The following is a 13,749-nucleotide window of genomic DNA, read 5'->3' as shown; positions in this document are numbered from 1 at the left end:
TTTTAAAGCGATTTTATAGGGGAACAGATCGCTGGTTTTTTTTTAAATCTGTGCATCATGTTTACCCTTCAGCTATCCCACTGAACGTTGGCGAGCGTGACATTATATTTTTAGTTTACCAACAACTTTTGAACATCATTAGAAATGGGTTGAACAAGGTCACGGTGCCTTCTTCCCAGACTGAATACAGATCCCCCTGCCCTTATTCATCATGCTGTAACGCTGCTGCTTCCTCGTGTTAGGGAATGTTCCATACAAAGGAAAAATGTGGCGAATACTGTTTGGGGCACTCCTCTGCAGTGTGAGATCAACCAAAAAGCTTCATAGTTTGCTGATTAACCCCTTCACCACTGGAAGAGTGCCAAGAAGGTTATGGAAAATAACTTTATGTGGTTTGTGTGACACTTTCACAAAGCAACCATCTTCTTTCTGAATCATACACTGTTTTTTGTGCCTGTAAAACAAAGCAGAATTTCAACTGTATTATTTGCCCTACTAAAGGGAGATTTGCCCCTAAACTTTTTTTTTTTTTTTGTAATTTTATTTATTTTGGTATTTAAAAAGTATCCCTTATTATTAAAGTTCTTAACATTTCGTATGTTCTGAACTCATAAACATATTTGGATTGTAGAGGCCATTTATGCACCGGTTAATGCGTTGGGAAGTGATGGATACGTGGCTTGTGGCACACATCCTCTCTGCATTGAGCTCCTCTGCAATGCTGCGTTACGTTTTCTGCCCTGAAGCACTAACTGATTGAGTAATGGCTGTTTTCTCTGTACACTATATTACTACTGTATATTGCTACAGCTTTAGAGTTAGATGATAGCAGGAGGAATGGGGGAGACTGATACCGCGCCTAGCATCTTTTCAGTAAACAATATTATCTGTTAATGGCTCCCTTTCCTTCCCTGAAACAGGAGAGCGATATGTGCCTGGGATAAGCGATGTGACCAGGGAGGAGTGCACCATGAGAGAAATCATCCACTTACTCTGCATTGAACCCATGGCTCACAGTGCAATTGCCAAGGCTTTGCCCGAGAACGTAAGTGTGTGTGTGTCTCCTTTAGCCATTTCCAATCCCAGCTACAAGGACTTACAACGTATTCTCTGGATGAGTGACTTGAGCATAGTATTGCAACATGTGAAAGAAAAAAAGACAATGTCGGCGCCAAACAATGAAATCAAACCATATATTGAATAGTCCAAATCAAAGTCCTTGGATGACAGAGGTGGGTGGGCAATTGCAAACTCTCTCCAGGACGTGACGTGGTATATGAAAAACAAAAAGAAATAATTATAGTGCAGTATGCCAATACATGGGGACATAAAAACATATAACACTGACAACATAAAACATACAAGACAGACTAACAACAACAACAACAACAGGTCAGACTAAAAAATAATAAAAAAGCTATTTATTGACAACTAATGTTGAACTCTGGATGTAGCTGTCACACACCAATCCGGGGGGGGGGGGGGGGGTAAAATCGTTGCCCTACTCACAGAATAGTGGACAATAAAAGGCAGCAGGACTGGAATCACTGCAACGAATCTAAGATGGCGGCCGTGGTTCTCTCTCCGGCTTCTCCACGTGTGTCAGACGCTGCGTGGAGCCTCCTGGATGTAGCGTTGCGCTCTCCTCTCCTGCTGATCTCCTGTCCTCTCAATCTGGGCACGTAACTCCTCATGTATTGCAACATGTTGGACTCTCCATTTACATGTTGATAAAGTTCTGGGTTTTCTTGCGTTCTGGACTTGTGTTTATAGTACAGGCTCGCTAACTAGATCTCACATTTGCATATGCCAGAAATGCATATGCATCTTCTGCACCCTTGGGGTGGAGGAAGCAATCTGCTTATAGGTTTTGAGCATTGCTGTCAAGAAACCCAGGTGGGGGAGTTTTGGGAGCATTTTTATTTTATTTTTTAAATACTTATATACAGTGGCGAGAGAGTTTGTGAACCCCAATGATAATTATTCAAATGCCATAGTTTTTCCATAATAACCTTCTTAAATCAAAACCAGTCTTTTCATAAATATCCAGTAGGGTTTATATTAACCAATTCCATGTTTTTTTTTTGGTTTTTTTTAAACAAAATGGTGTATGAATTAGACAAATAATGAGTAATTAATAATCGGGGTATGTGCAAAAGTAAGTGAAACCCTGTTTTTATATTCTAAATTAAAGGGGATAATTATAATCAGGTGTTTAAATAATTAGGTAGATCTTCCGGGGTGAGTGCCTCACCTTTATATAAAGATCAGAAACGTTGTGAGTTTGCTCTTCAACATACAAGGTGTGTGTGGAAACACGTCATGCCATAATCCAAAAGAAATCTCTGTGGACATCAGAAAAGTGAATGAGTGACACTCCAAGTCCGTGACACGTGGCACTGTCCACAAAAAGATGAGATTAGTTCAAGGATTAATAATCAGAATGTGAGTGGTCTCATGAACAGCCCAAAAGGATTAGGATTCAGAACCAGGAGATGGATGCAGCACCTAACCAGGAATCATTTAATTACAGACAGGGCTGGTATGAAATGCATCTGTCTGCTCCTTCTCCACCACCCATTCGGCACCCACTGAGTCCTCTCCCATACATGGTTTGAATCTGTATAAGAATAATTACAAGGCAAAATGTTGTTATAATAGTTGGTAGCTGATGCAGCTTTGGGGATTTATTTTGCAGGAAAACGACGACACTGGCTTGGATAGGGTGATCAGCAAAGTGGCCACTTTCAAGTAAGTGTCTATAATTTAATGAACTTGTTCCTGGATTCATCTTCGTAAATACATGGCAGCAAAGCAGACTTTGTGCATCTCTGCAAGTCGTAACTCACAATACTCAGAACGGCTGTTTGGAAAGACAGATTTAGGAGATGTGGCACAGTGATGTGATATAAGCGTACCTGACATCGGCTTGACTTTTCTTTAGTTCGATCTGTTACAGGTTTCTGCAGCAGCAACATTTACTATTTTTATGAAAAATCGGATTTAATTGTGGATTCCTTCTTGGCGGCCTTTTGGCGGTTAATTTTTGCTCTTGCGTGTGACTTCAGTAATCTGCTGTATTTACTAAAACACGTGTAATGTCTGTTACGTACTTTGAGACAGTACCTCATATTGTCCACCTTGTCTGCTGCATGTAGAAAGCCTGGAGTATCGGGACATGGTGTATACGAGCTCAAAGAGGAATTCCTTAATCAGTTCAACTTGTTCTTTTATCATTACTCCAAGACCCAGCGCAGTAAGGTAAGGAATGGAACTATATTCTAGCTGTGATTGGGGTCTGCCTGACACAATGAGGAACTGGTTTGGAAGGAATGGTAAAGATGGTGCTTGTCTGCCGTGGTGATCACAGTGATAGATATATATCTATATATACGGTATATATGTATTATATTATTTTGCTCTTACATTTTATAAGTATACATGGTAATTTGTTCTGTGAGCACAATATTTCTAGCAGTTATGATTTTGCTTTGTCTTTATTAGTACAGTATGTGTCAGAAACGTTTCTATCAAATAAAAGGCTGGAGGAAGATATACCTTACATCTGACTCCCAGCCAATGACTAGGTCTAGAACTATGTTGTTTCTCTGGTCTCGCTGAATACAGCTATGCAAACATTGTTTGCATCCAATGACTTATTTGGAATTTAATTATTAGCAACCGAAACATTATATTTTTGTTGGCACCATATGCATGCACCTTTTTCTTGCAGGCTGAACACATGCAAAAGAAACGCCGAAAGCAAGAAAATAGTGATGAAGGTAAAAGTCCATCTGATGCAGGTGTTTGTATAGCAAATATTGTTTTGTTAGCCTCCCTTGTAAATTATTTATGAAATTGGTAAACCGAGAACTCTTTGGCATAGAGACATAACCTGTGGGGTGTACTTTGCGCCTGCATTAGCGGTGCCATCCCTATAAAAAGCTTTGAAAGATAAGTGATCAAATATGAATTTCATCTATAAGCACCACATGGCAGACATTGTTTAAAATGCGCCCTTCTCCCCCCCCCCCCCCAAAAAAAAACAAGCAGGCATCTGATGTGCTGCACGTGAAAAGAAAGATAAGTGCTACTGTACAGTAGATTAAATAAACAATGTTTCTGCTCTTCATCTTATCTGAAAAATAGATTAACTTTGCACAGATGCCCCAAAATTGTGTTTGTGTGTTTGCATACAGCATTATTGTACTGTACATAGCATTTTAATATGGACACTAACCTCTTTATTGCCAAAGTGGCGAGCACTGCAATGCTCAATGGAGTGCTCTGCAATGCGATGGTCTCTCCAGCACTGATGGAGTTAAACAGATACAATTATTTTACAATACAAAGTCACTGTGGCAAATCCTAAAACAGAAGGGAGGAAACTGCCCAGAAGAGATTCAAGCGAAAGTATCCGCTCTCTCCCTCCTGCTCTTTTTTTTCCAGCGTTGCCCCCGGCTCCACCCCCAGAATTCAGCCCAGCTTTCCGTAACGTGAGCAGCCTCCTGCACTGCGACATCATGATGCACATGCTTCGCACTATTCTGCAGAGAGCAGCACAGGAGGAGCCTCACACGTGGACGGAAGCCATGTTACAGATGGTACAGTGAGCCCGCCCTGTATCCTGCATGAGCGCACTATTTCTACATTGCTGAATGGTCTGAGCGTACATGCACCTGTTGGGTCTGGGTGGGGCCCCTGAGACATTCCCATCTAATTTAGTTCAATGTTGATGACCAAGATTAGCTGTTATTATTGAATTAGTGAATGGACTGCTAAGGCTGCGGTCCCAGTCACTGGCGCGGCGTGCGCTGTGCGTGTAAGCACCGCCCCTCAATGGGGAAGGGCCCAGTACGCACCTTCACGCTGAAGGTGCAGCCGCGCCGTGCTGCAAGTTTTTTTAAACTCAATGAAATTGAGTTTAAAACTTGCGACGGAGGCGTGGCCACGCCCCCACCGGCGGTTCACCCAATGAGGGCGAACCAGCCGCGTGACGTAATGGGCACGCCCCCTCAAATCCCCGACCACGCCCCCTCCCGTCGCAAGCTCCCTCAGACCGCAGATCGCGGTTAGCGCTGTGCACGTCTGCGTCCCCAGTCTTCACTGTGGCACGCGCGCCCGGCGGGGGGGCGGCGCATGCACAGCGCTGCACCGCGATAGGCGGTCTGAGGGGAGAGGGAAGGTTTGCGTGGGGAGGGGCGTGGCTGTGGGTTTGCGGGGTGTGGCCATGACGTCCCGCGGCTGGTTTGCCCCTGTTGGCTGAACCGCCAGCGGGGGCGTGGCAACGCCTCCGTCGCAGATGTTAATTTCAAATTCCCCTGCCTCCCTGAAAACCTGTCGCGCACCGCTGGGGAAAGGTGCGCGACAAGGTAGGGACTGGGACCGGCCGGACTGGGGGGGCGGGGCTTGATAGCACAGCGCACGCCGAGGTGTGCGCTGTAGGCTGCGGTCCCAGTCACTGCCACAGCGCGCGGTGTGCGCTGTGCGTGTAAGCACCGCCCCACCATGGGGATGGGCCCAGTACGCACCGCCGCGCCGTACTGCAAGTTTTTTTAAACTCCATGAAATTGAGTTTAAAACTTGCGACGGAGGCGTGGCCACGCCCCCACCGGCGGTTCACCCAATGAGGGCGAACCAGCCGTGTGACGTAATGGGCACTCCCCCTCAAATCCCCGACCACGCCCCCTCCCGTCGCAAGCTCCCTCTCTCCCCGCAGATCGCGGTTAGCGCTGTGCACGCGCCCCCCCCACCGCCGGGCGCGCGTGTCACAGACATGACTGGGACCGCAGCCGTAGAAGTGATATTGCCTTTTTAGTTTTGACATTCATTGGCTTTAGAAATTAGAATACAGTTTACAGCAGGGGTGGGCAACTCCAGTCCTCAAGGGCCACAAACAGGTCCGGTTTTCAGGATATCCCTGCTTGCACACATGGCTCAGTCAAAGACTGATTGGTTTACAGCAATCTAAGCCTAGTTTTAAATGGCCTTGACTATGCAGCCAGTGAAAACTTACCCTACTGAAGAACCCACTCAAATCTATTATTCCCTTATATGTTCCTATTACTAAAGTATAATGCGGACATTAGGACGGTTCCCATATAATGTTAGTTGGCTGGGTCCATGCTGACCTCTCGCGTAACCTGGCCGTCACGCCGTGGAATCAAATTTATCGGATTCCTCGCACACCTCGCGCTGCTGCATGCGCAGTTTGTCTGCGATCATTGCCTTAAGACAGTGCGATCGCGCCGCATGCGCTCTCGCCGACCCATGGACGCGGCCTAATGTGTTGTAGCTTAAGCCAACAAGGGCTTCTTAACACTCCTTTGGCAGTGTATCTATGAACACATGTTTCTTCCTGTGCCCACACAGGTTTTCCATCTTATAGCACTCGGCTTGTTTGAAGAAAAGCAGCACTTACAGAAAGCCGCTGAAGAAGAAGTCAAATGTGACTTTTATCACAAGGCATCAAGTAAGTCTCCTGTTTGTATGTTGGGAATGCCAGCTTGTCATTCATGTCTGAGCTCATCACACACGCTCCAGCTAAGCAAGAGAGCTGGTTACAGCCCTTAAGGCTTTTAATTGAATCTCTTTATAAATACTAACTCTTGCCATGTCTTTTTGTGAACAAGACCAAGTGGGTTATTCCATTTGTTTAGAACTATAAGGATTTGTAAAATAGAACACCTCTATATTGTCTGGTAAAAGCAATTGATGAAACACAGATTTTACAAATTGACACATTTTACTCTCAGCCGGCTCTTCGGCGTCGGCAAATGGCAATGTCGCGTGACATCGTGTCTATGTCATCACAACGTGTAATCCTCCGTTTGTGACGGGTACAGTGTATTTGGGATTATATTGTTGTTCCTATGTAGGAGTCGGGAGCTCGGCGCTGAATGCATTTAGTGTAGTGACACTACTCGAGAAGCTGAAGAGTGTTCCACAGCTGGAGGCACAGAAAGATATGATCAGCTGGGTGCAGCAGGTAAATAACCTGTACTTATGTAGCCACCTTATCTATACTGCAGAGATCTGCTTGCTTCTGTAACTGTTCCATACAGCTATGAAGACAAGGCAGAAAGTGTGCCTACATTCCAGGAAGCAGAATCATTTCTGCACACCATTTAAAAAAAGAAAATGTGATGGTGTTTTCATGCTGTATCATAACGGAGTAGGTCATTGGTAAAAATTTACTTTTTCCGTTTAGGTTTGTAAATAAAACAGCAGTGGGGCACAGTATATCAAATAACGTGACAGTAGACAGTGTATTATTCAGAGCCTACAAATCTGTTTTAAACCCACATAAGTGCAATACATTAAAGTAAATACAATCAATATGCTACTATTAATTATATAAAGAAGGCTCTGAATTTTAGATGCATTGAGCCCATTTAATGTAACAAATGCTCACTCGTGTATTTGATGCATGTTTTCAATTTTGCCCATTGAAATGTGTGGGTGCAGAACGCGTTGGGTGTCAGGCTGAGATGCTAGTGCTGAATGCTTTGGGCGTCAGGCTGAGATGCTAGTGCAGATCCCCTTTATAAACAATCTTAAACTGAAGAAAACAACTAAACAGTCTTCATAGTGAAAAAAAGAAGCTGACCCCTTGAGTCATTGTGATGGGCGTCTAACTTAATGAATATTTCCTCGCAGATGTTTGATACAATAAAAAGGCTTAGAGAGAAATCTGGACAAACCGCAATTGCAACATCATCTTCTGAGGCTGTCAAAGTAGATGAGGTAAGGAGACCTTCAGGATAGGGGAAGTGGGGGGGAAGACACCATGTGGATCCATGCAGGTGGATTTAACTTTTAGGAAAAAGAAAAAAAAAACCTGTCCTGTAATTGCAATGTACCGATTTGCATAGGAAACTGAAAACAGCTTAATTAAAATATAAGCCCGTAACAGAGATTCCCAGCAATTACAAGCGGTCAACGGTGGATTTTTCTTTGCTTTCTGCACTGATCTATATGTATGTGTGTGATTTTCCCAGAATCCCTTGCTGCAGTGGGAGCACTATGCAAAGCGATAATGGTGAAAGGCAGGGTTGCAGACCTGTCTAAAACATGTGAATGTGCTCACAAGTCATATTTTCATTTGAGAGAGATGTATATGTGTGTATATTCCCTTCTTTTCTGGGGGACAGAGCAGCCAGGAGAAGGAAAAACGAAAACGCAAAGCAGAGGCGGCGCGGCTCCACCGCCAGAAGATCATGGCGCAGATGTCTGCTTTACAAAGGAATTTCATTGAAACTCACAAGCTTCTCTATGACACAACTGTGGATGTACAAGACAGAGGAAACCCCACTCCTAAAGAGGAACGGTAAGACACTGGTTTCATACAAATGGTGCACTTGTCCTCCCGTGGAATATCCTACGGTTAAGAATCAGAGCTGTGACCATGCACCATTCTGCTATTGCCACACACACACACACCACACACACAACACACACACAACACACACACACTGTTTCCTTCATGGCTCCCAGCTTCTCCATCTGTCTCACGTGCTCATTCGAATGTTGCATTCATCCCCAATTCATAGGGCAGTTAAATGTATATCTTCAATTAATTTTCAAACTCAGGCAATTTATTTATAAAAGTGGCTGCAACCCACGTGTCAGCCACGGTTAGCACCCTCCCCGCACCCCCAACCAGTGAACTGCGACATGTCGGTGTGCCCGGCCCCGCAACACATCTACAATCTCCTGCAGCGACCGTAATCCCCGCCTAAGACTGCACCATAGAATGATTACGGTGTGAGAACTGGATTGATTTTTACCATGTTTCTAAAATATTCTTTCAGTATTTGTTGCAGCTTTGGTGTTCTAGATCTGTTCCTGAAAGCTTGCTGAATAACAAACCCTCTGTTTAGTCCATTGATAGCAGCAGGTGGCTCCAAGATCGCCATGGGTCCCAAGCGTGGCCCCTCTGTGCCCGAGAAGGAAGTGTTGACCTGCATCCTCTGTCAGGAGGAACAGGAAATAAGACTGGACAGCGCTACACTGGTGCTAGCAGCCTGCGTTCAGAAATCTACCGCACTGTCCCAGACCAGAGGCAAAGCTGGCATACACGCAGGTGGTACGTATACCAACAATCCCTTCATATTGGGCTGGGAAGTATTCATATCTTCTTTATCACTCTGCCCATATCACTTAAAGGAAAGGCAGCATTGTGCTGTTTGGAGCGTTCAGCTTGCTATCCATGCACGGCTACATAAATTAGTTACATTGTCATCTCCCTTATACCCTTTAAAGCCGCAGAACAGGCTGAATTGCGTTTTTTTGTTTTTTAATATATTTTTTAATTACAAGTTTGAAGCGGGGGATCTCCAGAGCTGAACCCCATTAATTTCACCTCCAGGGACCCCCTTCTTCCAGAGATGCTTACCGCCATAGGTGGTCAGTATCCCTGTAAAGTTTAAATATCCCAGTCACGCTGGCCAATTGGAAGCCCCAACAGATTACATCACGGCTTCCTATTGGCCCTCGTGACGCTGGAATTTAAAGCCGCCATTGTGTCGGGCACACAGAGATACCGGCACCCCCTGCGGAGGTAAGTATTTCTGGGTGCAGGGGGTCCCCGGGGGCTGAAATATTAATACAGTTCTGCTCCAGAGACGCCCTGCTTCAATCCTGTAATTAAAAAAATGTAAACCGCAATGCAGCATGTTCTGCTGCTTCAAGTGTTTTGCTGTAGTGCTTACTGGTTGTAGAGAAAATGTGGGGTATTTGGAAAGTTTATATAGGAATGCCTGGCATCTTAATATGTGCTGTAAAAAATAAACCCGGTAAACATGTACGCATTTATATAATAAAACATCTATCCTTGTTGATGTGAATTGAACTTGCTGCAATTGCAAAGCACTGATAAATATCACTGCACAGATCTCCAGTGGAGAACCAGGAAACATTCTATATAAAGCTTCTGAACCACAATACCGTTTAACATTTTACAGACATCATTAGGCAAACCACTGTTGAGAGCAAGGACTCTTATCGAAGCAGAAATCAACAACCATAGTGACCATCTTGCCCATGTCACGTGCTATTGGTTTTTCTGTTTCATTCAGAAACCTTTTACATTTTGAGATGATTCGATGTAATAATAAAGGATTTTACTCTCCAGAAACATTTGATCCCCTTTTCACGGACCCCGAGATGTCTTGTGGAACACATACAGGCAGCTGTGGACACGTCATGCATGTTGTCTGTTGGCAGAAGTAAGTGAAACGGTCTTGTCCTATAATGCACATGATAGTGGTGGCTTTTTATGGCAGCAGGGAAGATTACATCAACATTTATTTGCCCATATATAAAAAAAAAAACTTTCCACTGACCAATCAAAAGGGTACCGTCCTTCTGCTGTTGGTCTGTGCAAATATTAGATTGTAAGCTCTTTGTAGCAGCATCCTCTTTAGCGACTGTATCGGTATATATTAATGTAACTATTGTGTGGTCGAATCCCAGTTTTACTGAGCTGCAGCATACCGTGACACATTTTAAATAAAAGTTCAGAAATATTAGGCTTACAAGTTGGTGATGAGACGAGCACCTTTGTCATATTTTCCTTTTCAGATGCAGTAGATCACTACGTACAACATCCTGTGAATAATTCAATATAGCTTTATTACTGATGGCAGCAGAATCTGCCAGCAGTGATTAATGTCCTACATGAAACTTTCGTCAAAGTCCATCAAAGCTCGATGTCTTGCCTGTTTCTGCTGCCCTCAGCAATTCATCTATATTGAATTTTTCACAAGAAGGTGTAAGTAGTGATCTAATTTTTATTGGGATGACTGTCACTTGTGACTTTTTCATGTATGTTGTGTTGGCTACACAGGTTTTCCCCTCATTGTTTCATGTACCATGTCAGATGCATCCAGTACATTGTGTAATTAGTCCCTCCTCACACTTGCTCTGAAGGAAATGGTTAGAATGGCAGATTTTTAGTTTAGATACTCCTGAAATGTATTTAAACAACAATCATTAGGGTGTAAATCATTACATTCTATTGCTATACTGTATAGAATAGGATTATTTAAACCCTTTGCCTCCAGATTGATGTATTGCAAGCACCTTTTAAGAACGAAAGGGTAAGGAAGGGATGTGTAACTACCATACCTTGTTTGTGCCGCATAAAATATCTCTGCTATGTTTGTATTGGGATGGCGAATACCCAAGCCTCCGTTGTTCGGCAACATTTCTCTCTTGTCCTATATGTGGCTGGGCTATGCCATTATTAGGGGATAGTGACCACAGCCTTCCTAAATCTAGTTTATGCCATTAGAGAAGCTATAGTAGGGTGGTTAGAGAGCTTCATGCCTGTGGTTTTCATTACATCTATTGCTGTTGCCAGGTACTTTGAAGCTATGCAGATCAATGCACGGCAGCGTCTTCACGTCGAGCTGTCCTTTGACCTTGGAAATGGGGAGTACCTCTGCCCCCTCTGCAAGTCCCACTGCAACACTGTTATTCCAATCATCCCCCTCCAGGCACAGCAGATAAACAGGTGAGAGTCAACATTGATTTGGTGTCCTGTGTAACGGTTTCATTTCTGGAAGCGAAAATCTTATCTTCAGTCAATCATAGGTCACTATAATTATAACAACTTTATTTCATACATGTTTCTCCCAATGGGACTCAGCACTTCATAATTACAATATAGTGCGCCTTAAACAGTGCATTGTACATAGGATTGTTATAGATTAGTCTCTGCCCTGTAGAGCTTACAATCTGTTTTTGGTGCCGGAGGCACAGGGAGACAAAGTCACTTGTGCAAGGTCACAAGGAGCTGACACTGAGTGTGAATCAGGGGAGCGTGGTTCAAATCCCGGTGTTTTTAGAGTCTGTGCCTTTTAATTTGAAAAGCCCTTTTTGGATTGCTTCCTAATTGCCCTCCCTCCTGGTCCGTTTTCTGTACCCACGCCATTCTCACACCATTCTCACTATATAATAATGTAAACCTACCGAAACAAAAAAAAGTAACCCAGATCTATTTTTTTCTCCGCAGTGAGGATGCAGAAGCGATAGCCCAAGTTTTGTCATTTTCCCGCTGGTTGGATATTGTTGCGTCCAGGATATCCGGCTACAATCTAAAAAGCCTTACAGGTCTGTACTGTCTCTTTATTTTTTCTGTACCATTAATCACGCAGTGCCAAGCAGCAGCGTGATAACCCTGTAATTAGCTACTAATGCAGGCTGTGTTCTATATGCCGTGAGTAATATTTATTTATTTTCTTCTTGAAGCTAGATTTCTGAGTCTGCATTTTAAAAGCTGATAATAAACTCTTAAATTGTTCAACCATTATTTGAAATTGGTATAATGGGACCAGTGCCAGGGACAAACCTAAATGGCTCGGTGTTTTCACTTATGGATCCTATAGCTTGATTGCATATGATTCAGTGTATTTATTATTATTATTAAAGCATATAAGAATCTGCTGAAGACTGATTTACCCCTGTCAGCGTATAGGTTTAACAAGTTATGAATGTATTGTTTTTCACCTTTAGTGGGGAGGTGCATCTCCAGGTAGCTGGTTATTGGAAATGCAGTCTGATGAAATGATGCTTGGTCAAGATGATGCTTATTAAAATATAGCTTTTATTTGATACCCGATAAAACAAATGAATACTTAAGCCATTTAAACAATTGATTTTTATTATTCAGTGTCATAAAAAGTGTGTGTTTTGATCTGTGACTGTTTAATAAACTATTGTCATTATTAACTTTTAGTCCGCATTGGTTTGGCTGCCAAGCGCCCTATCATATGAAGGATGTCTTCTAATTAGTTACCCGAATGTATTGAACTGATTTGACACACACACACACACACACACACACACACACACACACACACACACACACACACCACTTTTTAAGAAAGTCAATTTAAACTATTGTTTTTTATTGTTCAAAGTATTCATTTGTTTCATGAGTTATCAAAGTAGTTCTATTTTAATGAGCATCATTTCGCTACAGTGCATTTCTAATTAGTAGCTACCTGTGTTCTTCTTTTTTGTATTTATTTAAAGCCACTAATAACGACTGACCCTTCCCCTTTTCTGCTTTCTCTAAGGGGATAAGTCGGCATCTCCTGAGTTCCCTGCAAGAGCAGACGACCAAGGCACTGAATTCCACTCCATCCTCAGCTTCGGCGTGCAACCTCCGTGAGTGATCGCCTCTTGTGGGCAGACATGGGAGAACCCATTGCAGCATGAACATAATACATGTATTTGAGCACTCCATTTTTATTTTAGCCGACAATAAGAGGGCATCTAGTTACAGTGCAGGCTGAGTTGCTTGTACAGAATCCAACAATATGTGAAAATGGTGGAACTCTCATGTGGGAGCACATAAATACGCATAAAACATACAGGCATACCCCGCATTAACGTACGCAATGGGACTGGAGCATGTATTTAAAGTGAAAATGTACTTAAAGTGAAGCACTCCCTTTTCCCCACTTATCGATGCATGTACTGTACTGTAATCATCATATTAGTGCATAACTGATGTAAATAACACATGTGTAACAGGCTCTATAGTCTCCCCGCTTGCGCACAGCTTCGGTACAGGTAGGGAGCCGGTATTGCTGTTCAGGACGTGCTGATAGGCGCATGCGCGCGCTGCCGTTGCCTATTGGGCGATATGTCCTTACTCGCGAGTGTACTTAAAGTGAGTGTCCTTAAACCGGGGTATGCCTGTACTCCACTTTTCAGCTCATCAGAATTTGAATGTTG

The 13,749-nt window shown here is 43.3% G+C and overlaps 1 protein-coding gene across 3 annotated transcripts in view; it reads left to right on the top strand.

The window, feature by feature from the left end:
• The window catches only part of UBR1 (ubiquitin protein ligase E3 component n-recognin 1), a 108,751-nt gene that overhangs the window by 76,604 nt on the left and 18,398 nt on the right, over window positions 1-13,749 (top strand). For all 3 annotated transcript variants that reach the window (XM_075614280.1, XM_075614279.1, XM_075614281.1), the window contains 14 exons: window positions 921-1,045; window positions 2,699-2,751; window positions 3,159-3,261; window positions 3,734-3,782; window positions 4,450-4,604; window positions 6,373-6,472; window positions 6,879-6,988; window positions 7,660-7,746; window positions 8,154-8,329; window positions 8,883-9,088; window positions 10,136-10,229; window positions 11,366-11,518; window positions 12,020-12,117; window positions 13,086-13,176. In XM_075614280.1, coding sequence (XP_075470395.1) covers window positions 921-1,045; window positions 2,699-2,751; window positions 3,159-3,261; window positions 3,734-3,782; window positions 4,450-4,604; window positions 6,373-6,472; window positions 6,879-6,988; window positions 7,660-7,746; window positions 8,154-8,329; window positions 8,883-9,088; window positions 10,136-10,229; window positions 11,366-11,518; window positions 12,020-12,117; window positions 13,086-13,176 — 1,600 coding nt within the window. The remainder of the gene's footprint in view (window positions 1-920; window positions 1,046-2,698; window positions 2,752-3,158; window positions 3,262-3,733; window positions 3,783-4,449; window positions 4,605-6,372; window positions 6,473-6,878; window positions 6,989-7,659; window positions 7,747-8,153; window positions 8,330-8,882; window positions 9,089-10,135; window positions 10,230-11,365; window positions 11,519-12,019; window positions 12,118-13,085; window positions 13,177-13,749) is intronic.

This window comes from Ascaphus truei, chromosome 9 (assembly GCF_040206685.1).
Source record: "Ascaphus truei isolate aAscTru1 chromosome 9, aAscTru1.hap1, whole genome shotgun sequence".
Classification (NCBI taxonomy): Eukaryota; Metazoa; Chordata; class Amphibia; order Anura; family Ascaphidae; genus Ascaphus; species Ascaphus truei.
Note: the sequence above shows the minus strand (reverse complement) of the source record. Positions and strands in the feature narration are given on the sequence as shown.